At 45.5% G+C, this 25,975-nt stretch overlaps 1 protein-coding gene across 1 annotated transcript in view; it reads left to right on the top strand.

Moving 5' to 3' along the window:
* WDR27 (WD repeat domain 27) overlaps window positions 1-25,975 on the top strand; it is a 159,865-nt gene that overhangs the window by 95,035 nt on the left and 38,855 nt on the right. The window contains exon 25 of the mRNA XM_039221028.1: window positions 9,852-9,912. Within this exon, the coding sequence (XP_039076959.1) occupies window positions 9,852-9,912 (61 nt within the window). The remainder of the gene's footprint in view (window positions 1-9,851; window positions 9,913-25,975) is intronic.

The raw sequence follows: 25,975 nt of genomic DNA, 5'->3' as shown, positions 1-25,975 counted from the left end.
CTACCCTATGTCTTTTGATTGGAGCATTCAGCCCATTTACATTCAGTGTTATTATTGAAATATGTGGGTTTAGAGTCTTTGTATCTTTTGTAGGGTTCATGTTTGTGGTGGTGTCTCTGGTATCTTTGTTCCTTGCAACCTTTCCTTCAGAGCATCCCCCTCAGGATTTCTTGTAGGGCTGGCTTCGTGGTGACAAATTCTTTCAATTTCTGTTTATTTGGAAAGGTTTTTATCTCTCCTTCTATTTTGAATGACAGGCTTGCTGGATAGAGGATTCTTGGCTGCATATTTTTACTGTTCATCACATTGAAGATTTCCTGCCATTCCTTTCTAGCCTGCCAAGTTTCAGTAGATAGGTCTGTCACCACTCTGATAGGTTTCCCTTTGTATGTTAGGGCCCTTTTCTCCCTAGCTGCTTTCAAAATTCTCTCTTTGTCCTTGTATTTGGCCATTTTCACTATGATATGTCGTGCAGAAGATCGATTCAGGTTACGTCTGAGGGGAGTCCTCTGAGCCTCTTGTACTTCCACATTTACTTCCTTCCCCAGGTCGGGGAAGTTCTCTGCTATAATTTGTTCCAGGACTCCTTCAGCACCTTTCCCTCTCTCTTCCTCTTCTGGGATTCCTATGATACGGATATTGTTGCGTTTGACCGTATCGCTGAGCTCTCGAATTCTTCTTTCCTGTTCCTGGATCAGTTTGTCTCTTTTTTTGTCAGCTTCTTGTTTTTCTATAATGGTGTCTTCTAAATCACTTATTCTCCTTTCTGCCTCTTCAATCCGTGCATTGGAGGCCTCTAATTTATTATGGATCTCATTTATCGCATTTTTTAATTCTTCATGCCTATTTTTATTTTCCATTCTGTCTGTAGCCATAGTTTCTTTGATGTCCCCTATGTTTTTTTCAAGCCCAGCTATTAATTTTACCATTATTATTCTAAAATCTTGTTCAGTGATGCTGCTGATATCTGTTTTGAGCAGTTCATTAGCTGTCATTTCTTCTTGGAGTTTCTTTGGAGGAGAGGTCTTTCGTTTCGTCATTTTAGTTAGCTTTCCGGCTCTTGTTGGTTTTAAAGACCTATTATTCTCTCTGTTTCTATGAGCACTGCTATATCCAAGAAGGCTCTTTGACTTTCCAGGGCCTACCCTTTCAGAGAGTGTTTTTTGAATGGTATCCCCTGGTCTCTCTTGTTGGGACCTTGGTTATTTTATTTTCCTATTCGTAGTGATATTTGGGACTCTCCACCTTGTGCACTCTAGCTTGTTTCTTGAGGTAGCCCTGGAAAAGAAAACAGACAGACAAACACACAGGGAGCAGGAGCACACAAACGCACAGGCTAATTCAACTAACATGCAAAGCGAGAGGGAAAACGAAAAAGTTAAGAGAAAAGATGGAGGAGGGAGGGCGAATAATAGGGAGTATAAAATACATAAAAGGGTCAAAAAGGGGAAAGGAAAAGGAAAAAAGAAGAAAACCGATGGACAAAGAACGGTTTAAAGGATATAACCAGATTTCCCAGCTACAGTTAAATAGCCGTGTGTATGCAGTGCTGGTTGAGGAGCATAGAGAAAGAGAGAGAAAGCAGGGCGGGATGAGACACAATTGGAAATAGAATGAACAGGCAGAAGGGATAAGAAGCTTTTTTCAAAGAGGTAAAGGGTAGAATATGGTTGGATAGGTGAGAGAAGGGTACTGGAATTATCCAGAGAAACTATGTAGTCTAATTACTCCTGAGATAAATAGCTGAAAATGTCAGTAGGTGTAGAATTTACATTTACACAATGGACTCGTGATCGTTTAAGCAAGCTGGCGACCAGAGTTAATCAGGTCAGTGTTCTGGGGAAAAAAGAGAGAAAAGAGAAAGAAGACGAAAAAAAGAAAGAGTAAAAAAGGGGAAAAAAAGAAAGAAAAAAAAAAGAAAAAAAAAAAAGAAAAAAAAAGGGGGAGGAGAGCACCTCTCAGGCAGGGATGGGCATGGCGTGATCCAATGCCTCAGGCGGGAGCTCTGCCTCGGCGGTTGTGGGGAGGAGAGTGACAGTGCTCCAGTCCCTTTTTGAAGCAAGAGCTGCTCCTCGCTCTTTTGGGGGTGTAAACTCCCCGTACCGGGGGCGCAGCCGAAGTTGGTTGCACTCTTCAACCCAGGCCAGTCCCAATCTCCAAATCCCCGTCCGGGCGCCCCGCTGAAATTGCCTTAGACACAGCTTCCCAGGCAACCCCCTCGGGCAATCCAGGCTCCCTGCCGAGTCGATGATTTCCTTCTTAACTTCCATTGTAATCATCGCCTTTCTTTTCAACTTTTTTCTGCATGGAGGTCATCGTATACTCACACAGATGTCGACTACAGTATTAATAAACTCTTGTCATATACTATATTTATTGTACCTGGCAATCAGACAGCAGAGGAAAGGGTCTATGTCTGCAGGCGGCCTCACCTAGAATGAAGGAGAGCATTCCTAAGCTCCTCTTGGATGGAAAAGCAAAGGACTGTCCACAGGTGCTTTGAGTGGCATCAAATACACTAGTGCCAGTTGTGGGCACCTTCCAACATTCTGAAAAATCACTGATTTCTGACAAACACCGTGGCCTGAGACAGAGCATCCGAGCATGGGGGACGATCACCCACAATCCCACAGCAACCCAGAGAGAACCATCGGCTAGGTTGTGATCAAGTGACATTTGATGTCGTGTGCTACTTGTATTGCAAGACATAGCTTGTTTATCAAGTTAAAGTTTATTAGAAACGTTTGCCCATCTTGTGGAACACTCGCAGAGCAAGTCACTCGCAATCCACGGTTCTAGTGCACGTCCTTCATTGGGACCGTGGGCCTCCATTGTCACTTGCCGCAGCTGCCGTGTGGGAACCTTACGACAGTAAGCATCCGTTTCTCCGCTCTAGTCTTCACACTGTCTGTGTAGCATTTTATTTTCCAATGTGTTATAAACTCCATGTGTTGCTATTAATTTTGTTTCAGCAGTTATCTCCTGAAGAGATTTAAATAATAATGATGAATCCTATATATTTGCCGTGATTCCAGATTTAACATTTTGAGCCTTGGTTTTATCTGTAAAATTAGGTTGTTGAATTTTACAACCCCTGTGATTCTTGAATTGCTTTCTTCTCCACTGAGAGGATTGGGATGTTGTGGGATCTGAGCGCACATGTGGTGGATTTTGGGGCTCGGTAGACAGAGTCTTTATCTTATGTTGTACAAAGTGTGCATATGTGAGACGTGTGCATGGGCGTGACCCAGTACCGCATGAAGCAGGCTTCGTGACCCTCGTGTGCACTGGGTGGGTGCCAGAGGACCCAGGGTGCGCTGGCCAAGGCCGTGGGCACAGCGGGTGCCAAGCCCGTCTTTCCTGGACTCAAACCAGCCATCAACTCATTTTCCTCTTGCCTCTGATGCCAGCACGCTCTGCCACCAGGTCACACCCCAGCCTCCCTGCACGTGGCTGTAGTGGGTTTGTTTAGAATTTTCTTTCTTGGCCACACACGCAAGCCTAATTTTTACTAGGCGCCAAAAAAAAAAAAAAAAGCTTGAGTTCAATTTAAACATTTACATATACTTAACAGGTCAGTATTCCAAGTGCTTTATTTATGTAATCACATCCTTAGGAAGTGGGCTCTTAAATATCTTCATGGAGCAGGTAAGGAAGGTACGGCACAAAGATGCTGGCCTGCGTGGGCTCAGTGGTGTGAGGTAGGATTTGAGCTCCACCGAGCTGACTCCAGCTCCACCATGTGCCTGGCACAGCACCCCCAGGGTGCCACGTGGGTGAGGGCCCCGGAGCCACAGAGCCACTAGGGAGGGCCGGGAAGGGACCCCTAAGAGAGGTGGGACCAGAGTGTGCAGGACTGTTGGCAGCGGAAATGAGAGCAGAGCCTGCGTCCTACTCGGTAGGGAGACCCGGGCACCAGGAATGTTCTCCATCCTAGATTTGTGCCCTGGACCTGAGTTCCAGATCAGGTTTTCAAAACAGTTTATTTTTATTCTATGGAAGGCAATATGTATTCTGTTTTTATTAATGTGGCAAGAACACTCTTTTTTTCTAGCCATTGAGTGCTTTTAAATTTGTTTTCATAAACAGTGTTCTGGTTCTGAAGCATATATCATGCCCAGATATTTCCTGACCGTCTCACCGAGCCCACATCCTGAAATCTAATTTCATTTCAAGGAACCTAACAGTCTAAGTACCTTCCTTTTGGAAAATGTTCTGCAGATTCTAGCAAAGTCAACAGCCAAGCCATAAATTTAAGTGCAACACAGACGAGAGGACTAGGAAGCCTGCTTGTCTCACTGCTTATTTTAATATTCAAGTAATTTTCTATAAAAGCCAAAATATTGTACCAGAAAACGATCCTTCGTGGTCATGCAGGCATAACTTCTCCAAGGGATAAATTAAGAAGGTGAGGCACAGATGTATATAAGGTATTCGTTTCAAGTTCTGGCTGCTCCACGAAGTCTCTGGGGAGAAAGGAAGGAAGCTGGGCTACGAGACCGTCGACGAATCGGGCTCCCGCGGCACAGGGAGGGCGGCTTGTAGTCCGCGTGCAAGATGACAGGTGGCCAGTGTGTGCCCTCTGTGGCAGCACCGACTCCAGGAGTCGAGGGTGGATGACCTCCCTCCCGCCAGCAGTGGTCAAAACGAACAGCCTCCGTGGCTGTAAATTTATGGCTCACATGATCTGGACAAATACCGCATCTGTTTCCACTTGTGCTGGGAAATCATGATATGCAAAATGAGTTTGCAGTGGGGCGCCTGGGTGGCTTAGTCGGTTAAGCGTCTGACTTTCACTCAGGTCGTGATCTCACGGTTCATGGGTTTGAGCCCCACTTTGGGCTCTGTGCTGACTGCCAGCTCAGGTCCTGGAGACTGTTTCAGAGTCTGTGACTCCCTTTCTCTCTGACCCTCCCCTGCTCACGCTGTCTCTCTCTCTCTCCCCTAGAAATAAATTTTAAAAAAATGAGTTTGCAGAAAGGTCTAGTAAGTGTTTCTGGAAATCAAGATGTTTTGGCCCCTATCCTAGACCTTGTGTGTCCACAGATGCATGGACGATACTGGAAGTGTGAACTTCTACAAGTTCATCTGAAATTTTGGGGCAGTTGGGCCTCAGGTCACACCTGGAGAGATTCTACATTGAGTTACCTGGGAGCTGGTGTCCTGGCTACTCTCCTGATTGAGCCGCTCAGCCTGCAGACATTCCATTCCTGGGTTGCAGCTGTGACTTCCACCCATTTCCCCCCAGAAAACCCATGTGTGTCATTCAGTAGCAAGGACTCGGCTGGGACCCAAGGCTTATTTCTGAGCACAGTGGTGCACCTGACCACCTCCTGCCTGGCCAGGGACAGACAGCACCCGCACCCTGGGGGTGAACAGCAGGGAGAAAATTCCAAATTCAGATGTGCTCAAAAATCATTAGTTTCCGTGCCTGAAACACAGGAATACTTAAGTGAGGAAAGCTCATTATTTCCAGGAACAATCACTCATTTATAGAAGATGGGAAAGTCAAGAGGAAGATTGAATTTAGAGCAATTTCTGATGCAATGAAGGTTCACACTTGCTTGAATCCAGAATGTCTCAAATTATGTGGGTGATATAATAATGACATGATTTACTCAGTACTCTCTTTTTACAAATTATAAGATACCTTAAAGTGAAAAATATCTTATGGACAGCAGGGCTCCTGGGAACAGTGAAACGGGTCCTTCAGTTCTATGCCATCAGTGCATATTCTTTTTTTTTCTCGTGTTTTTGTTTTTTTTTTTTTTTTAACATTTATTCATTTTTGAAAGACAGAGTAAGACAGAGCATGAGCAGAGGAGGGGCAGAGAGAGAAGGGGACACAGAATCCGAAACAGGCTCCAGGCTCTGAGCAAGCATTCAGCACAGAGCCTGACACAGGGCTCGTACCCACGAACCATGAGATCATGACCAGAGCCGAAGTTGGACGCTCAACCGACTGAGCCACTCAGGTGCCCCAGTCAATGCATATTTAAGTCTACGATATTGTACCGTATAGAAAATGGCCATGAAGGGGCGCCTGGGTGGCTTAGTCGGTTAAGCGGCCGACTTTCGCTTGGGTCATGATCTCGCGGTTCGTGGGTTCAAGCCCCGCGTCGGGCTGTGTGCTGACTGCCAGCTCAGAGCCTGGAGCCTGTTTCAGAGTCTGTGACTCCCTCTCTCTCTGACCCTCCCCTGCTCACGCTGTCTCTCTCTCTCTCCTAGAAATAAATAAAAGATTAAAAAAAAAATACGTCTAAAAAAAAAAAAAAGAAAGAAAATGGCCATGAAAACAATCTCAGTTTTACTACTAACCCTCATCCTGACTACTTTTTTAAGTATGTGAAGGGGAAAACAAGATATTTTTCTATACTTCCGTATGGGGTTTTTTTGTTTTTTTTCTTAAATTTTTTTTTTCTAGGAGAGAGAGAGAGACAGCGTGAGCAGGGGAGGGTCAGAGAGAGAGGGAGTCACAGACTCTGAAACAGGCTCCAGGCTCTGAGCTGGCAGTCAGCACAGAGGCCGACGCGGAGCTCGAACCCACGAACCACGAGATCATGACCTAAGCGAAAGTCGGATGCTTAACCGACTAAGCCACCCAGGCGCCCCATTCCATATGTTTTTTAAATAACTTTTTGTCAGGGCACCTGGGTGACTCCGTCGGTTGAGCGTCGGACTTAGCTCAGGTCATGATCTCATGGTTTGCGAGTTCGAACCCTGCACTGGGCTCTGTGCTGACAGCTTGGAGCCTGGAGCCTGCTCTGGGTTCTGTCTCCTCCTCTCTCTGCCCCTCCCCTGCTCGTCTCTGTCTCTCAAAAGTAAAGAAATATTGTGGGGATGAGCACTGGGTATTATATGGAAACCAACATGACAATAAACTATTTAAAAAAATAAAATGGCAAATACTAACCAAAAAAATTAAGAAATATTTTAAAAAATTTAAAAAACCAATAATTTATTGCCTAGTTGACTAACATAACAGTGTGTACAGTGTAGTCTTGGCTTTAGGAGTGGATTCCCGTGATTCATCACTTACATACGCCACCCAGCCACCCAGTGCTCATCCCAACAGGTGCCCTCCTCAGTGCCCCTCCCCCATTTGCGTGCCTTCCCAACCCCCACCCTCACCAACCCTCAGATTGTTCCCTTTATTTAAGAGTCTCTTATGGTTTGCCTCCCTGTCTATTTGTAAGGTATTTTTCCTTCCCTTTCTCTATGGTTATCTGTTAAGCATCTCAAATTCCACATATGAGTGAAAACATGTATCATCTGTCTTCCTGTGGCTGACTTACTTCACTTAACATAATACTGTCCAGTTCCATCCACGTTGCTGCGAATGGCAGGATTTCATTCTTTCTCATTGCCAAGTAGTATTGCGTTGGATACATATACCACATCTTCTGTATCCATTCCTCAGTTGATGGACATTTGGGCTCTTTTCATACTTTGGCTGTTGTCGATAGTGCTGCTCTAAACATGGGGGTACATGTGCCCCTTCTAATCAGGACTCCTGTATCCTTTGGGTAAATTCCTAGCAGTGCTATTGCTAGTGTTGTAGGGTTTCTATTTTTAAGTTTTTGAGGAACCTCCACACTGTTTTCCAGAGCAGCTGCACCCGTCTGCATTCTCACCAGCCGTGCAAGAGGGCTCCTGTTTATCTGCATCTTTGCCAACATCTGTTGTTTCCCGAGTTGTTAATTTTAGCCACTCTGACCGGTGTGAGGTGGTATCTCACTGTGGCTTTGATTTGTATTTCCTTGATGATGAGTGATGTTGAGCCTCTTTTCATGTGTCGGCCATCTGGATGTCTTCTTTGGAAGACATTTCTTTGATATTTTTAATCAAAACTAACATATTTTTTGAATAAGAATTAAAAAGGAAAGATTGAAGGTGAACTCAGTGTTGATGGTTTATCTACAATTGTGCTAAATAAGTGTGTGCCCTGAGTCATGTTGGACGGCTGGCTCTGTTCCTCTCATAGAGGGACTGCTGTCACACTCACTGTGACCAGAGTGCGGGTCAGTGCTTGTGGACAGTACACACTCGTGTGGTGCACGCCGCCCCAGACGCAGGACTTTCCCTTCACTGGGACCTTCCACATGCCCTTCACTGTCAGTCCACATCCATACCCACGAGCAAAGAGTGTCTCGATATCTGTCTTTTCTAGAACTCCGTGGCCGTGGGACCTTTATCTGCGCCGTTACGTGTCCCAGTAGCTGCTCCTTTATGTGGAGAGCTTTTCTGTTGTGTTCCAGCTTGTCGATCATAAATAAGACTGCTTCTGGAAAGTTCTGCATTGTGGTACTTTTATTGTGGTTTTAATTTGTATCTTTTAAGATAACGAGTGATATTAAAACACTACATCATATTGTATGCTTATTTTTAATTGTTCATCATTATTATTAGCAAGTTGTAGAACTTTTAAAAAATGTGTTCCAGATACTATCATAGATCACGTATGTCTGAAAAAATCTTGCTGACTCAAAGCCGGCAGTGATTTTCTGTATGTTTTCTTCTTGGAAGTTTATAGTTTTTATTTATACTTAGACCTCGGGCCTGTTGTATTAGCTCCCGCTGTGGCCTAGCGGTACGCTGACCCTTGAGCACCTGGACGCATCTCCCAGGACAACAGTGCAGCCCGTGCATGCACTTGCCCTTCGCCAGCCGGCTTCATCGTGAGAATACTTCGTATACAGCACACGTGGTGTTCAAAGTGTGTGTTCACTGATTATCAGGAAGGCTTCTGGTCACTGGCGGACTGATAGTTTTTATGTTTTTGAGGAGCCAAAATTACACGTGGATTTTCAACATGAAAATTGTGGTTGCACAGTTGAACGCGATCATAGATTTTGGGGAGGCCTAGCTGGAATTCAAGAGCCCTCCTTTTTATAGCATTTTTTCTTCATTTTTAAGCAATCCAATTCAGACTAGACCAGTTTTGTCACTTCCATACTGTTGTAATGGGGTAGTCAGGTATCTAGAAACATACGCAGGCTTGCAGGGACAGAGGCTAGGATCATGTTTGTAAACATAACTGGCCCCGTTTGGAAATCCTGGGTGGCTGTGTGTGCCGGCCGTCGGCCCACGTGGGGTCAGGAAGGACAGAGGGCCCGTGTGTGCTGACGTTTCTCTCACTCGCAGCAAAGGTGGCTGATAGAAGGCTTGTGACTGTGCTTCCACAGCTTCCTCAGAAGAGAATCTCAAAGGGAGAAAGTGGTTGAGTCCGGAAGCAGTGCGATTGGGACCGTGAGCTCAGCAGCACCTCTCGCTCCTCAGGGACGGTTTCCACCACCAGCACAGTGTAGGCCGGTTTCCTGCTTCCCAGAGACGCGGTCTGGCGGGCGCACCGCGGCGCCCGTGCGTGAGCCCTACTCTCGGGTGCGCTTGTCTGTCCTCGTCCCCACAAGTGGAAGGGGGTGGGGCGGCGCGGGGCTTGCTGGACACAGTCTGGGCACAAACTCACATAGTTGCCATCAGCAGTGTAGACGCGCTCGTGCAGGAGGCCATAGAACCCTCCGAACCTCACCTTTGACCTCCCTTGTCCCTTCCTTCCTGGTGCGTTCTGCCTCGTGGCGGGTGTGGGTGGTCTTGGACCAGGCAGATAGCCCACCCTTGGGTTATTCCGTCACATCGTAAAGCCAGAGCGCAGTCGTTGAAGCTGCACTAAATACATCTGGGCAACGCTGACTGCACCTCATTTCCCGGGATAAGTGGGCTACTGGAAAATATCTCATTTCTTTTAACTTTGCCTTTGGTTTCCCATGATTTATGTCAGACTATAAAAGAAAGAAAGATAAAGGAATTTCTAAAGATGAGTCTATTTTTTTCTCCCTGTTGCTAACTTTAAGAAACAGAAGTACTTCAAGGTGTTCCTGCCTGGCTCCGATGCTTTCAGATGTCAGACCCAAGGTAATCTAATAATGAGTCTTTGAGTTTCATAAATTTTTTAGTGTTTATTTCTATTAGAGAGAAAGAGGGGAGGGGCAGAGAGAGGGAGACACAGAATCTGAAGCAGCTCCAGGCTCCGAGTTGTCTGCGCAGAGCCCGACATGGGGCTCAAAGGAGCTGTGAGACCATGACCTGAGCTGAAGTCGGACACTTAACCAACTGAGCCCCCCAAGCGCCCCAATAAGTCTTTGAGTTTTAATGTAAATGATAGAGGGAATAGGCAGCATTACCTTATGACTGGCCTGCCAGGAGACCTGTATTTACTCTTCACTCTGAGTAGTTTTTCCTGCCGTTCCCCTGCCTGTTAGCACCGCTGGTAGGAGCAGACCACACTGCTGGGTGACACCAGTGCGTCCTGATTCATTGATTTGTATCATCGTGATTTGATCATGATTCTATCTGTAGCCTGAAGAAAATGGGACTTACAAGTTCAAAGCAGAGCAAGTATTACAGAAGCCCCCAGAGTTCCTCTGTCAGTGCTGTTTCCCACCAGTCTGCCGTGGTTTTTCTGTACAACTTAGAATCTTACCTCTGGATAATTAGTTTATTTTCTAGATAAGTCATCTTATAAAATTAGACTTTAAACATTCACAGAAGAATTCAAAAGACGTTTATGAAAATCTTTCATACTAAAATGGTCCTGTAGATGAGTAGAAAATATGCATATAGGTGACCCATGAGCCACACAGGTTTGAACTGTGCAGGTCCACTTGTATGTGGGTTTTTTCAGTAAGTACAGTACATATGGCAAAGGCGTGTTCTCGTATGATTTTCTTGGTAACGTTTTCTTTTCTCTAGAGTATTTTATTGTAAGAGTACAGTATGTAATATGTACACAGAATATGTGTTTATGGACCGTTCATGTTATTGGTCAGGCTTCTGGTCAACAGTAGACCATTGTACTTAGGGTTTTGGGTGTCCGCAGTTGTATGTGTGTATTCGACTATGCAGAAATCAGTACTCCTCACCCCTGATATTACAGGATCAACAGGTGATTTCAAGTTTTACCTGGATGAGAAATGTGTGTACTCAGATGTTAGAATAAGTGAAGTTACCAAGTAGAGAATCGACCAAGGAAAAAGAAAGACTCCAGTTGCTGAAATGGAAGTGGGGACGTGCCGCTGACCTCACTAATGAGCTGCTGGGCAGGAGCAGATGAGGTAGCGTGAGTCAAATGGAGGAATTCATAGAAAGATGCAAATTATTGACAGTGACTTAAGAATAAATAGAAAACTGAGGAGATTTATAAGAACTAAAGAGCTTAAATTAGAAGAATAATTAGAAAAAAACTTTCCACAAAGGAAATACAAGGACAAGATGGATTCATGAGTGATTCCTACCAAAAATTTAAGGAAGAATTAATGCCATTTCTTCACAAACTTTTCCAAGAAATTAGAGAGAACACCAAAACTTCCTCAGTGAGGCCAGTATCACCCTGATTGAAGATTAGAAAAAAATAGAAGAAAACTAACATCAATATTTCTCACGAATATAGATGCAAAAATCCACAATAACTAGCAAATCCAATTCCGCCACATGTAAAAGAGCGCTTTATCCCGGAACATAAGGTCGGTTTAACAGATGGGAGTAGATTAACGCAATACATCACATCAATAAGTAAAACATACGACCGTCTCACAGACACAGAAAAATCGTTTGACAAAATCCTCACCCATTTATGAATGATTCAAGCAGCATCAACACAGAAGAGCTCCCTCAACCTGATAAAGTCCATCTACGAAGACCCAGTGCTAACAGCATTCTTAGTACTGAGAGACGGTGCAATTGCCCCGGGAGGTGAGGAAAAAGACCAGGATGTCCACTGTCAGCACCGTCACCTGTGGGTGAGCTGGCAGCTGTGGGTGGGGCAGCTGGGCAGGAGGCGCACATGTGGGCGCCGACGTCCTGGGGGCTGCTCCCTGTGGGGGTCCGCGTGTGCTCACCGAGGGCGTCATCATGCCCCCCACACGCCCGGGCGTAAGAACAGGTGCCAGTCGCTGCAGTGGGTGGGAGCCTGGACCTTTTGTGTGCGCGGCTCTCTGAGAACAGGGGACTGTTCCCTGTGCCTGTGGCCCCACTGCGTGCGGTGCCCAGACGTGGAGACTCGCCGATGCCTTTTGGCTCCGAGTTTCCTGTGTCTTAGAAACTGGGGCGCGTGACCTCTTAAAGGGTGTCTGAGACCTCAGGGCCAGCCTTAGCTCCAGTGGGGGGCTTCTGTCTCAGGGCCCTTGCTCGGGAGAGGGCGGGAGTCTCTGCTGGTCCCTGTTTGGTCACACCTGTCCCTCCCACACAGGCACGTTTCCAGTGGTTCGCTCGTGGGCGTGGGAGACCAGATGCCTCTCACGTCTGTCCCTGGCTCCTCCGGCCTCCCCTCTCCTCCGGCCGCTTGCTGGCCCGGCCGTGCTGTGCCCTCCCACAAGCCACGTCCTCTCGCACAGCTGGCCTCTTTCTTCCTTCTGAAGACATGCTGTCCACTGTTCCCCTGGCTCGTCCGTCTTTCCGTACCCTGCCTGCTCTGGCCTGCGTCCCTCAGGCCCCGCTCCCTCCTGGGCGCCGAGCCTCCCCAGCCCCTTTATAAGCCTTACCTACTTCCTGCTCCCACTCCCCGCAGTCCTGCCCTGCAGACCCTCCACCCGCCCCGTCTAGCCTGTTGCCTGCTGTGCCCTGCGGGGGCTCAGAGATGCGTGTTGCACCGACGTCCGTAGCTCGATGGCTTCATCGTGACGCAGATCCAGCGATAACGCCCGTTCGGTGTCCCCTGCGCGCGACTGTCCTGGGGCCCCGGTGAGGCATCCCCGGGAGCCGGAGCCTAACATTGTTATTTCAGGTGTTTTACCCGCCTCCCCTGACAAATACTCTGTCATAGCAAAACTGAAAAATGCGTGTGAAGCTGTGAGTCTTGCATGACTAAAGTTAACAGAATTTCAAAGGTCATTGAATACAACTATCACTGTGCACCATCGGGTGTGGTGCCCGCGGGCTGGCCGTAGTCAGGGCAGAGCAGCCGGGCCCCGCGGCAGAGTGAGAGCGCGAGTTCGCTTTCACACCGAAGTCTCCTGCGGGCGCCTGCACGGGCGGAACCCGAAAACCGAGGGCAGAGCCACAGCCCGCGTGCAGGTGCCCGGCCGATGGCCCCCAGCTTCTGCCCAGAGACACACGGCCCATGAGACGGGTGACTGTCCGACTGCGTGGAGGGCTGTCCAGAGGTGCTCGGCGGCAAGGCAGCCTGGGAGCCAGACAGGAGTAGCCGCCGTGGGGATGGGTCACAAATGTGCCGCCACGGGAGCAGGGTGACGGCAGAGTAACGCTACGGAAGAAGCTGTAGAGCTCACTGTGTGTGTCCTGCAGCCTGACAGCGACAGGAAGGCCTGGGGCTGCTGTGTCCATGCAGGGAAAGAGGCCGCATGAAGACAGCGGCCATAGAACCAGGGCTGCGAGAGTGGCGGGCGCTGTGGACACACGTCAGGGCCAAGGTGACACCTGATGTTATTGGTGCTGGGAGGGGGCTGGCAAGGGCGGGCCCCGCTGGGAGAACAGGCTGAAGGCCGACGCTGTTCCTGATTCCAGAAAACTCAGACATTGCTGTTATTTTGGAAACCATGGTGCGTGTGTTAGGTTTGCACATTTTGCAGAAAAGCAACTCCCTACTGGTGGAATTTAGACGTGCGGCCCAGGACAATGTTAGAATTCAACTTCGTGGCAATTGTTACTCTTCTTATTTAAGTCACCTCGTAGAGCGAGCCAGTGAATTGTCTGCGAGGCATGGCCCCAGGAGCTCCGACCTGCCGCCGCAACTGGCCTGTGACCCGGCCACAAACACCCTCAGTCTCGCACACACTGCCCATGAGTGTGCACACAAGGTCATAGAACCCTCAGCCTTGCCCACACACTCCTTATGAATGTGCACAGAAACCACAGAACCCTCAGCCTTGCACACATGCCCCATGAGTGCACACATGAAGTCACAGAACCCTCAGCCACACACACACACTCCCTGTGAATGTGCACAGAAACTACAGAACCCTCAGCCTTGCACACCTTGTGAGTGTGCACATGAAGCCAAAGAACTCTCAGCCTTGTACACACACACCCATGAATGTTCACAGGAACCACAGAACCCTCGGCTTTGCACACCCCCCGTGAGTGCGCACACGAAACCACAGAACCAGAGCCAAGCGTGTGCTGTGGTTTTGCACGGTGGAAGCTGTGTAGCCCCCTCCTGTGGGCATACGCATGGGGCAGTGGAGGGGCCTGGGGGTACAATCAGGGGTAGATGTGTCTGTGAATTTGCACGTGGAGGAGAAGAAAGGCACCGACGGAATGGGAAGACAGAGGCAGCCTCTGACCTCAGCCCCGTGGGTCTGTGCCGCAGGCAGTGCCACAGGCCGTGGGGTGTCTGGGGCTGGAGCCACGGGGCTGGAGCCACGGCGCAGGGATCTGTCAGTGTGACAGAGGCCCAGCTGCTCATAGCTTGTGCGATTTGGCCACGGGGGACGGCGCCTGTCATGCTTGGCGGGTGTCGATCTCGAATCTGGCTGGTGGAAGGCATTTGTTCCCGGTGGTCTGGCAAAGCTCTGGGGTCTGCAGACGCGCACTGCTGTGTTCTCCAGCCCTGCGCGGTGCGGTCACAGGCCAGGAATGTGACAGCTGGGCTGTGATTTGAGTTCTGCTCAGTTTCTTTGAAAATGAGCTAGAAGCCCAACTTGAAAAACTTATCTTTAAATAAGCTGCAGCATTTCAGTGTCCTCAGCACATAGGATTCCTGTGATACGTGGCTCTGTTCTGACGGGTGACCGCGTGGTGCTCCTGGGGTTCCTGAGTTACGACAGCGTGGCAGCTGTGGGCTTCCGCACACACGGACGTAGCGTTCGGGAGAACAGCTGTGTCGAAGCAGGGAGCAGACCTCGCGGGGGGTGGCCGTCTGGCGGCACCCCAGCTGGGCCCGCTGCTCTCTGGGGTTCACAGGACAGCTGGGGCTGGAGTGCAGGCCACCCCGCGGCTCTGGGTCAGTCAGGACGGTTCCGCCACGGGGAACATCGGTTTTTGGTGGGACCCTGAGCATGTGCAGTCATTTTATGGGAAATTTGAGGTGTAGATTTACAAATAATACGTTGGTATAATTTTTAAATTTTAATTTTTTTAACTTCAGAGATTATTTATTTATTTGTTTGTTTATTTATTTTAGAGAGAAAGAGATCATGTGTGTGAGTGGAGGAGGCGCAGAGAGAAGGAGAGAGAGAATCCCAAGCAGGGTCCACACTCAGCATGGAGCCTGACGTGGGGCTTGATCCCACGACCCTGGGATCACGACCTGAGCTGAGATCAAGAGTTCCATGCTCAACTGACAGAGCACCCCCCCCGCCCAGGCGCCCCTATTTCTAATGCTTTCTGGACTTTCTCACGTTAAAAAAATATGTTATTATAGAAAGTAGAAAATATACATGAACGAAGTGAAGTGAACTGAAGGGAAAAAAAACACAACAGCTCTTATTAACTGTCCCAAACTCAGAGGTAACTGTTTATTTTTTAAAAAATTTTTAAATGTTGTATTTACTTTTGAGAGAGAGACAGCATGAGCAAGGGAGGGTCAGAGAGAGAGGGAGACACAGAATCTGAAGCAGCTCCAGGCTCTGAGCTGTCAGCACAGAGCCCGACACGGGGCTTGAACCCATGAACCATGAGATCGTGACCTGAGCCGAAGTCGGATGCTTAACTGACTGAGCCACCCAGGTGCCCCCAGAGGTACTTGTTTTTACCATGTTAACATTGAACTTTCAGATGGTCTCCTGGATCTGTGTGGGTGTATATGTGCGTATACACTGACACAGACAGCGAGATCTAATTACAAATACAGTACTGGTGTTCAGCCTAAGTTTTCACAAAATTAGCCTTGATAGTTGCATCTTGTTCTGTTGTATGGGCGTGCCGCAGTTTATCTAATTAATCTGGTGTTGTTGCATTCAGATAGCTCCTAACTTGTTTGGTTGTATATGCATCGCTGAGATGGACATCCTGGTAAATAGTTTTCATGCTTGTGTGATTACTTCTCCATAATAATTTTTGGAAATGTAATTGCTGAGTCAGTGTCCTCACTTTTTAACAGCTTTTGCCAACTTTTCTCCAAAAAATATTGCCAAATTTTCTCCAGAAACTTTGGGCCAACTTGTGTATCTTCTAATGGAGTGTGAGGAATTGGGTTTACTCAAACAATCACAAGTATTATTTAAACAGTATTCAGCACAGATCACTGGCCTGGGCACATGCAGTCAATGGCAGGAAAGAAACTTGCGTGGGGCTTCAGGTCTTATGGACGGAGCCGCTTACTTCCTGTGTCCACACTCGCCAAGGGGCTTCTCGGAAGCAGAAAGTGTTAGTGTAGAAAGGAGCCCTGCATTTTTGGGCTGTTATATTTCTTTTGTTGTGAATTATTTATTGATGTTTAAAATTTTTTTCATTGAAATGCCCCTTTTTCCCCTTGAGCTATTAACTCCTCGCCATAAGTTAGCACCCATTTTTCTCAGTTTGTGGTAATAAAAATAATTCTAAGATCTGTTTTTGTTTTTAGACTTAGGAGGGCTTTCCCCGAAGACAGCATATTCATTGAGATTTCCTAATGTTTGTTTCTTATTTACATACACGGTACTGGTAAGTCTATTACCAATTCATGTTTCCCCCAAAGGATTAGCCAGACAGCCAAATGACTGAGCAGATTTTCCCCTCACTAACATGAAATGCCAGACCTTTCCCTGTGATATTCTCGTCTCTGTTTCTTCACGTTATTTTCCATCCCAGCACCTGACACAGTCCACCAGTTTTGATAATGTGGCCTTATGGTAACTACTTCTCAGAATGCCTTTTGCTTAGTTCTTCTTTTAAAGTAATTTTATAAATACTTTATAATTCTTCTTTTTTAAAAAATAATTTTATAGGGGCGCCTGTGTGGCTCAGTCGGTTAATCAACTGACTCTTGATTTTGGTGATTGTGATCTCACAGGTTCGTGAATTTGAGTCCCACATCTGGCTTTGTGCTGTCTGCTTGGTTCTCTCTCTCTCTGCTCCTCCCCCATTCGTGCACACGTGCACGCACGCACATACACACTCTCTCTCTCTCTCAAAATAAATAAGCTTAAAAGAGAAAATAACTTTATGATGCAAAACGTCAAGTGCATCTAAGAGTGAGAGAAAGCCTGGTGACGCTGGTGTTTCCATCACCGCCTCGCACGGTGAGCACCCCAGCCGGTCTGGTCCAGCCCCTTACCTCACAATTTTTATTTATCAAAATTTATCAATACTTTTATTGATATATAATAAAATGTGAGCGTTACCATTACCACGGTCCATTCCAGTGTATTTCCATCACCCTAAAAGAAGCGTGCACCTGTTAGCACCTGGTCCCATTTCCCACACCCCAGGCCCAGCACCTCCTGGAGTTGCCTTTTCTGAACGTATCATGTGCGTGGGAGCCTACAGTACTTGACCTTCTGTGTCCCGCGTACCCGCGTGGTAGAGGTCTCCGCACCTCACTCCTCATGGCTGCAAATGAGTCACGGTTTGGATAGCCCACATCTTGCTAATGGACTTTTGAGGTGTTCCTACTTTTCGGCCATAGTTGATAATGCAGCTGTGAAGATTCCGGCACATGTTTTTGTCTAACCGTATCTTTTCCAACCTCTTGTGTTTGGACCTAGGAGTGGACTTCCTGGGTTGTGTGGTAATTCTGTTTTTAGCCATTGGAAGAGATGCCAAACTTTTACATATATTGGCTGCATTATTATTATTTTTAAACGCCTATTTGTTTTGAGAGAAGGGGAGACAATGAGTAAGCAAGGGTGGGGCAGAGAGTAGGGGAGGGGTAGAGGGGGTGCGGTAGAGAGAATCCCAAGCAGGCTCCTCACTGTCAGCACAGAGCCTGACAGAGAGCTTGAACCCATGAACTGAGAGACCATGACCTGAGCCACAGTCAGGAGTCAGATGCTTAATTGACAGCCGCCCAGGCACCCCGGCTACATTATTTACATTCCCACTAGCAGTGTGTGAGGGTCGTGATTTCCCCACCTCTTTGCCAACACTTATTTTTGATATTTTTATTATAGCATTTCTAGTGGGTATGAAGTGGTATCTGTGGTTTTGATGTGCATTTCCCATGATGAGTCATTAATGTTGAGTATCCTTGCATGTGCTCATCGGCCATCTCTGTGTCTGTACTTCTTCTTTGGAGAAAGCCTTTTCTTTGGAGAAATTCTACTCAGATCTTTTCAAGAAATTCTTTTGAAATCCTTTGTCCATTTTAAATTGGGTTATTTGACATTTACTGTTTAGTTTTCGTAGTTCTTTACATATTGTGGATATCAGGGGTGCCTGGGTAGCTCAGTCGGTTAAGCGTTCGACTTCGGCTCAGGTCACGCTCTCACGGTTCGTGGGATCGAGCCCCGCATCGGGCTCTGTGCTGACAGCTCAGAGCCTGTTTCGGATTCTGTGTCTCCCTCTCTCTCTGCCCCTCCCCTGCTCACGCTCTCTCTCTGTCTCTCAGAAGTAAATAAAACATTGCTTTGGAGACAGTCTTTGCAACACTAGTTCACTAGTCTTTGGTCTCCTCAGTGTTGGCCTCACTGAAATAAATACATTTCTTGTTTCTACCACAAGAAAGAAAGAAGGAAAGAAGGAAAGAAGGAAAGAGAGAAAGAGAGAAAGAGATTTATATATTGTGGGTATCAGATCCTCATCACATATATAGACCTGGAAACTATTTTCTCTCATCCTGCAGACTGCCTTTTCACTTTTCTTTATAGCATCCCTCAACATACAAAGTTATTCACTTTTCCATACAACATGAGGTAGGGTCTAAATCCACCCCTGCCCCCATTTTTGGGCTTGTGTATATGTGGTTATTTCATACCATTGGTTGAAAGAATGATTCTCCTCCTTTATTGAGTAGTCTTGGAACTCTTGTTAGAAATCAGTTGACCAGAGTTATAAGTGTATTTCTGGGCCCTCAATTCTATCCTGTGCTTCTTTATGTCTCCCTGGCCACTGCCAGGCTGCCTTGGTTACTGTAGCTTTGTGGGCAGTGTGGGACGTGGGAAGTGTGAGTCTTCCACCTTTGTTGTTTTTCAAGATTGTCTTGGCTATTCAGGGTCTCTTTCATTTCCATATGAGTTTTAGGATCAGATTGCCTTTTGGAACATACAAAAAACTTTGATAGGGTTTACATTGAATTTCTAATAGAGTTTGGGGGAGTACTGCCATTATAACAATATTGTTTCCCACTTATGAATATGGGATGTCTTTCACTTTGTGTAGATCTTATTTAATTTCTCACAACAATGTTTCATAGTTTTCATTGTAAAAGTCATGAATATATTTTCTTACATTAACTTCTGGGTATTTTATTCTTTTTGATACTATTATAAATGAAATTGTTTTCTTAATTTGAGAGTGTTCACTGCTGGTATATAGACATGTGACTAACTTTTATGTACTGATCTTGTATTCCACAACCTAGCTGAACTAGTTGATTAGCTATACTAATTATTTTCAATTGATTTTTTTTTAACTTTCAGTATATAAGATCATATCAGGTACAGAGATAGCTTTACTTCTTTCTCTCCATTCTAGATGGCTTTTATTTCCTTTTCTTGTCTAATTGCTCTGGCTGGAACCTTCTGGAAAATGTTGTTGTGTGGAAGTTCTGAAAGCAGACATCTTTGTCGTGTTCCAGATCTTAGGGGAAAGTTTTCAGTCGTTCACCGTTAAGCATGGTGTTAGCTGTGGCTTTTCGTAAATGGCCTTTGCCAGGTAGAGGAAGGTCTCTTCTGTGTCTAATATGTTAAATGTTTTTTTTATCATGAAAGGATGTTGCATATTTTAAATGCTTCTTAAAATATCTGCTGACATGATCATGTGTTTGTTATTCCATTTGTGTTACCTATTTTCACATGCTGCTTAAAAAATATCTGTTGAGGGGATCATATGTTTTTTATTCCATTGAACTACTAACCTAACCTTGCATTCCTGGGATAAATCCTACTTGATCGTTGTGTATAACCTTTTTATATTTGCTGCATTCAGTTCTTCTGTATTTTGCTGAGGATTTTTGCATCCGTATCTGTAAGGGATATTGTTCTGTAATTTCCTTTGCTTCTAATATCATTGTCTGGTTTTCGTATCAGGGAAATACTGGCCTCACAGAATGAGTTCTGAAGTGTTCTTTCCCCATCTGTTGTTTGGAAACTTTAATAATGATTGGTATTAATTCTTCTTTATATTTTTAGCAGAATTCAGCAGTGAAGGTAGCTAGTTCTGAGTGTTTCTCTGCTGGAAGTTTTAATCATCCTCACCATCATCATTACCATTGGCTCAATCTTAACTGTTACAGATTTATTGCTTCTTGAGTCAGTTTTGGTAGTTTGTGCATTTACACAAATGTGTCCGTTTCATGTAGGCTGCCTGATTTACTGGCACACATGGTTTGTGCTGTCCCTTAGGATCTTTTCATTTCTGTAGGATAAGTCATAATGTCTCCTCTCACACTACTGATTTTAATAGTTTATGTCTTCTCTTTCTTTTATGCATTGCTCACCCATCAACACAGATGTTCGGTTATTATTTATAATTATTGCTTTATGCCTCTATCTCTTAAGTCACATTGAAAATAAAAGGAGTTACCAACAAAAGTTCATTTACGCTGTCCTTCATGTTTCCCTATTGAGTTCCTCTTGCTGGTGTTCATGAGGACTTGAGTTGTTACTGGTGTCTGTCCATTCGGCCTGAAGGGCTCCCTCCAGCTGTAGGGAAGCTGTGCTGGCAACACACTTTCTTAATGTTTATCTGGGGATATGTTAAATCCTCCTGTATTTTCAAAGGATAGATATGCTGGATATAGAATGATTGATGGAAATATTTTGTTTTTCTTTCAGCACTTCGCATATGGCTCTCTGCTGCCTTTTGGACTCCACAGTTTCCGATGAGAAATCAAATGTCAGTCTTATTTATGATCATCTGTATGTGATGAATCGCTTCTGTCTTGCTGCTCTCAAGACTGTCTTTTTGTCTTGGAAAGTTTCTTCCGGATGTATCCAGGTGTCCTGTGGGTCCTCTTGGTCTGCAGTCTGTCGAGTTCCTGGATGTGTAGATTTACGGTTTTCATCAGATGTGGAAAATATCCAAATATCATCTCTTCAGATGATCTCACTACTCCTTTTCTTTCTCCTTTCTTTCTGAGACCGCCATTGTGTGTGTGTTGGTACATTTGATGGTGTCCCACAGGCTTGGCTCCTTTCTCTTCATTCTTTTTTCCTTCTAGTCTTCAGATTGGACGCTTAGTTGACCTGTGTTAAAGTTCTCTGGTTCTTCCTTCTGCTCACCTGAGTCTGCTGCTGAGTCCCGTTAGTGAATGTTTCATTTCGGTTATTTGTGCTTTTCACTTTTGGAATTTCTATTTGGTTCCTCTTTCTAATTCCTAACTCTGTTGATATTTAACAAAACATTTTTAATGTCTATTTATTTAAGAGAGAGAGAGAGCAGGGGAGGAGCAGACAGAGAGGGAAACACAGAATCCGAAGCAGGCTCCAGGCTCCGAGCTGTCAGCACAGAGCCCAACATGGGGCTCAAATTCATAGGCAGTGAGATCATGACCCAAGCTGAAGTCAGATGCTTGACTGACTGAGCCACCCAAGCACCCCTAACTCTGCTGATATCTTAAATTTGGTGAGACATTCTCAAACTTTCTGTTAGTTCTTTAGGCATAGTTTCCTTTTTGCCTCTTGAGCATACTTAAAGTAGCTGATTAAAGTGTCTGGAAAGTCTGCTGTCTGGGCCATAGTTTCTTGTTTCCTTGCATGGCTTGTACTTTTGTTGTTGTTGTTGAAAACTCATTATTTGAATGTTATAAAACAGTCCATCCGTAGAAATCAGATTCTTTCCCCTTCCCATGGTGATTTATTATTACTGCTTCTTACTGTTTTCATTCATTTTTTTTACTGACTTTCTGACGTCATTCTGTACACTCGATGTATCACTTGTCATTCGTGGCCATTCAAGTCTATGTCCAGTTATCTTAGCTGTGAACCAGTGATAAGGCAGAGATTTTGATTTTCCTATATGCCGAAGACCAAATAATTTCCCAGTCTTTGAACAGGAGTTTGTGTGTGTGTGTGTGTGTGTGCACGCACGCACGCATGCACGCACGCGCACACACACACAACTTCAACACTCAGCCAAGCAGTAGACAACATTTTCCCAGTCTTCACGTATTCATAGAACCTCAAGGTCATCCAGAAGTGAGAACCTAGCACCTTCTCAGGTCTTTCCTGAGCATGTGGACGGCCCTAAGCATGATGTGGACTACTAGATTTCCAGGAATTTGGCAAAGCTTTTCAAGCTCTTACAGATGCCTTCTCTTCCAGGGTTTCCGGTTTGACTATTGTTTCCCCAGATGTCATCTGTCACCCAGCCAGCAGCAAACTAAAGCATTAGCCTGGGATTCCTGTAGACACGTGCACTAGCCCTGCCTGGGTCTCAGTGCATAAGACAGCACAAGCCTTTTGGGAGACATCAGATAGGTCAGAATAAGTGATCCCAGTCCCTGCGGATGAGATCCATTCTGCTCCAGCCAGTATAGGCGGTGCAGGGGGTTATTTCCATAGCTGCTGTGGAGCCAGGGAGTGGGATGGGCAGGAGCGACCCGGTGCCTGGGGCCTTGGGATTCCTGCTGTGAACAGACCTGAGCAACCAGGCGCCCGGAGCTCTTTTGTTGAGTAAATGCTCGAACAGTTGCTGTGAGCCTTAGACCGAAGTTTGGGGGAGTATGGTATGTGGTGTGCGGAGTGAGGTGTGAGGTGTGTGGTGCGCGGTGTGTGGTCTGAGGTGTGCGGTGTGCAGTGTGCGGTGTGAGGTGTGCGGTGTGTGGTGTGCAGTGTGAGGTGTGAGGAAAAGCTGATCCTGAGAGTTTCGCCAGCATTTTATTGCTTTCCTGGAGACACTCAAACTGGGGTTTCTTATTCTGCTATTTTCCTTCCAGCTGTTCTTATAATTTACTTCTCCAGCTGAACATCAGAGTCACTTATTTATACTGAGACTTTGATTAGTATTATATTCCATTTTTGGATCAGTTTCCAGTGAATTGAGATCTTTATAACTTGACTGTTTTCATCCAGGAACATGATATGCTTTTCTGCTTATTGCTGTTGAGTGTTTCTTTATAAGTCATTGTAATTTTTTTTAATTTAATGCTTTTTTTCATTTATTTCTGAGAGAGAGAGACAGCATGAACAGGGCAGGGGCAGAGAGAGAGGGAGACACAGAATCTGAAACAGGCTCCAGGCTCCGAGCTGTCAGCACAGAGCACGACACAGCACAGCTCGAACCCATGAACCGTGAGATCATGACCTGAGCTGAAGTCGGACGCCCAACCGACTGAGCCACCCAGGCGCCCCTAATTATTTCTTATATACATAATTTGTAAAGGATGACAGCCTTATTTCCTACTTTAAAATCCTTTCATTGTTTTTCCTTGTGCTCTCCTGGGGTGGCCGACTCCGCCGCCGCCGTGGCAGATGGAGGTGGTGGGCTCTCGTTTCCAGCCTCACAGGGAAACGCTGTCGTGTCTGTTAGGTTTTCATGTTTGTTGTAGATTCTTTCCATTGTCATCACTTTTTATAATTACTCTTTGTCAAATAGGGAAGTTGCCTTTATTTCTCCTAGTTTTCTAAGAAAGGGTGCTAAGCCTGACGCATGCTGTCTCCGCATCAAAATGATCATATTTTTCCCCTGTTAATTTGCTAGGTTCAAGTGATGTTTTTAAAAACATTAAACCAACTTTATTTTATTTTTTTTTTACAAATAGTTTATTGTCAAATTAGTTTCCACATAACACCCAGTGCTCATCCCCACAAGTGCCCTCCTCCATGCCCATTCCCCCTCCCCCCCACATCCATCAGTCCTCAGTTTTTGTCAGCATTCAAGAGTCTCNGAAACTCATTGATAATAATACCATAATAGTAGGGGACCTCAATGTGCCACTTACAGGAATGGAAAAATCATCTAAACAGAAACAAGGAAACAATGGCTTTGAGTGACATACTGGACCAGATGGATTTTTTTTTTTTTCAAATAGTTTATTGTCAAATTAGTTTCCACATAACACTCAGTGCTCATCCCCACAAGTGTCCTCCTCCATGCCCATCACCCCCCTCCCCTCCACATCCATCAGTCCTCAGTTTTTGTCAGCATTCAAGAGTCTCTCATGGTTTGCCTCTCTCCCTTTCCCCCACCATTTCCCCCCTTCTTCCCCTTGTTCCTCCGTCAAGTTCCTCCTAATCCTCCTATACGTGCAAACTTTATTTTTAGGATAAATCCAAACTGGGCTTTATATGCTGAGGGATTTATTTCCCATTTTAAAACTTTATCTTCATGACTGAGTGGGCTTATATGTGTATATAGATACTACTTTTAATCATTATAATTTTTATTATATACTTACAAAATATTTTCACTTACAGAGTATTAAGGAGCCAGATGAAGATTCTTTTTGTAAAAATTAACATTTATTTATATTTTTTAACATTTAATCCTCAAACCTTATTCATCTTTTAAAAAAATTTTTTTTTAAAGTTTTATTTATTTCTGACAGAGAGAGAGAGAGAGACAGTATGAGCAGGGGAGGCTCAGAGAGAGAGGGAGACACAGAATTTGAAACAGGCTCCAGGCTCTGAGCTGTTAGCACAGGGCCCAGTGCAGGCCTCGAACCCACGAACTGTGAGATTATGACCTGAGCCGAAGTCAGACACTTAACCGAATGAGCCACCCAGGTGCCCCATCATCTTATGTTTTATTCTGAACTAAAAATTCTAAGATACTGTGTTAGTTTCAGGTATACAATACAGTGATTCAGCAATTCTATACACTAGTCAAGGCTCATCACAAGTGTGCTCTGAATCCCCCCCACCTATTTCACACACCCCTCCCCCACCGCCCCCCTCCCCTCTGGCAAACACCGTTGTGTCCTCTGTACTTAAGAATCTGCTCTTTTGTGTGTTTTCTTTGTTTTTTCACTTGTTTGTTTTTTTAAATTCCACATGTGAGTGGTATCATGTGGCATTTCTCTTTCTCTGACTTATTTCACTTAGCGTAATACATTCTAGCTCCTTCCACATTGTTGCAAATGGCAAGATTTCATTCTTCTTGATGACTGAGTGATATTCCATTGCATACATGTACCACATCTTCTTTATGCATTCTTCAGTCGATGGACACTTAGGTTGCTTCCATATCTTGTCTGTTGTAAATAATGTTGCAGCAAACATACGAGTGCGTATATTTTTTTGAATTAGTGTTTTTTACGTTGTTTTGAAATTACTGGATCATATGGTAATTCTATTTCTTTAATATTTATTTATTTATTTATTACAAATAGTTTATTGTCAAGCTGGTTTCCTTATAACACCCAGTGCTCATCCCCACAAGTGCCCTCCTCTGTGCCCATCTCCCCCCTCCCCCCCATCCATCAGTCCTCAGTTTGTTCTCGACATTCAAGGGTCTCTCATGGTTTGCCTCTACCCTCTCCCCCACCATTTCTCCCCTTCTTCTCCCCCATAGTCCTCTGTTAAGTTCCCCCTAATCCTCCTATACGTGCAAACATATGGTATCTGTCCTTCTCTGCCTGACTTATTTCACTCAGCATAACACCCTCAAGGTCCATCCATGTTGCTACACAGGCCAGATTTCATTCTTTCTCATTGCCATGGAGTATCCCATGGTATAGATAAACCACATCTTCTTGATCCATTCATCTGTTGATGGACACTTAGGCTCTTTCCATGTTTTGGCTATTGAGAGTGCTGCTATGAACATTGGGGTGCATGTGCCCCTATGCATCAGCACTCCTGTATCCCTTGGGTAAATTCCTAGCAGTGTTATTGCTGGGTCCTAGGGGAGTTCTATTGTTAGTTTCCTGAGGAACCTCCACACTGTTTTCCAGAGGGGCTGCACCAGTTTACATTCCCACCAACAGGGTAGGAGGGTGCCC

Source organism: Hyaena hyaena, unplaced genomic scaffold (genome assembly GCF_003009895.1).
Source record: "Hyaena hyaena isolate Hyena2069 unplaced genomic scaffold, ASM300989v1 scaffold_931, whole genome shotgun sequence".
NCBI lineage: Eukaryota > Metazoa > Chordata > Mammalia > Carnivora > Hyaenidae > Hyaena > Hyaena hyaena.
This window is presented reverse-complemented; position numbering and strand designations above follow the sequence as displayed.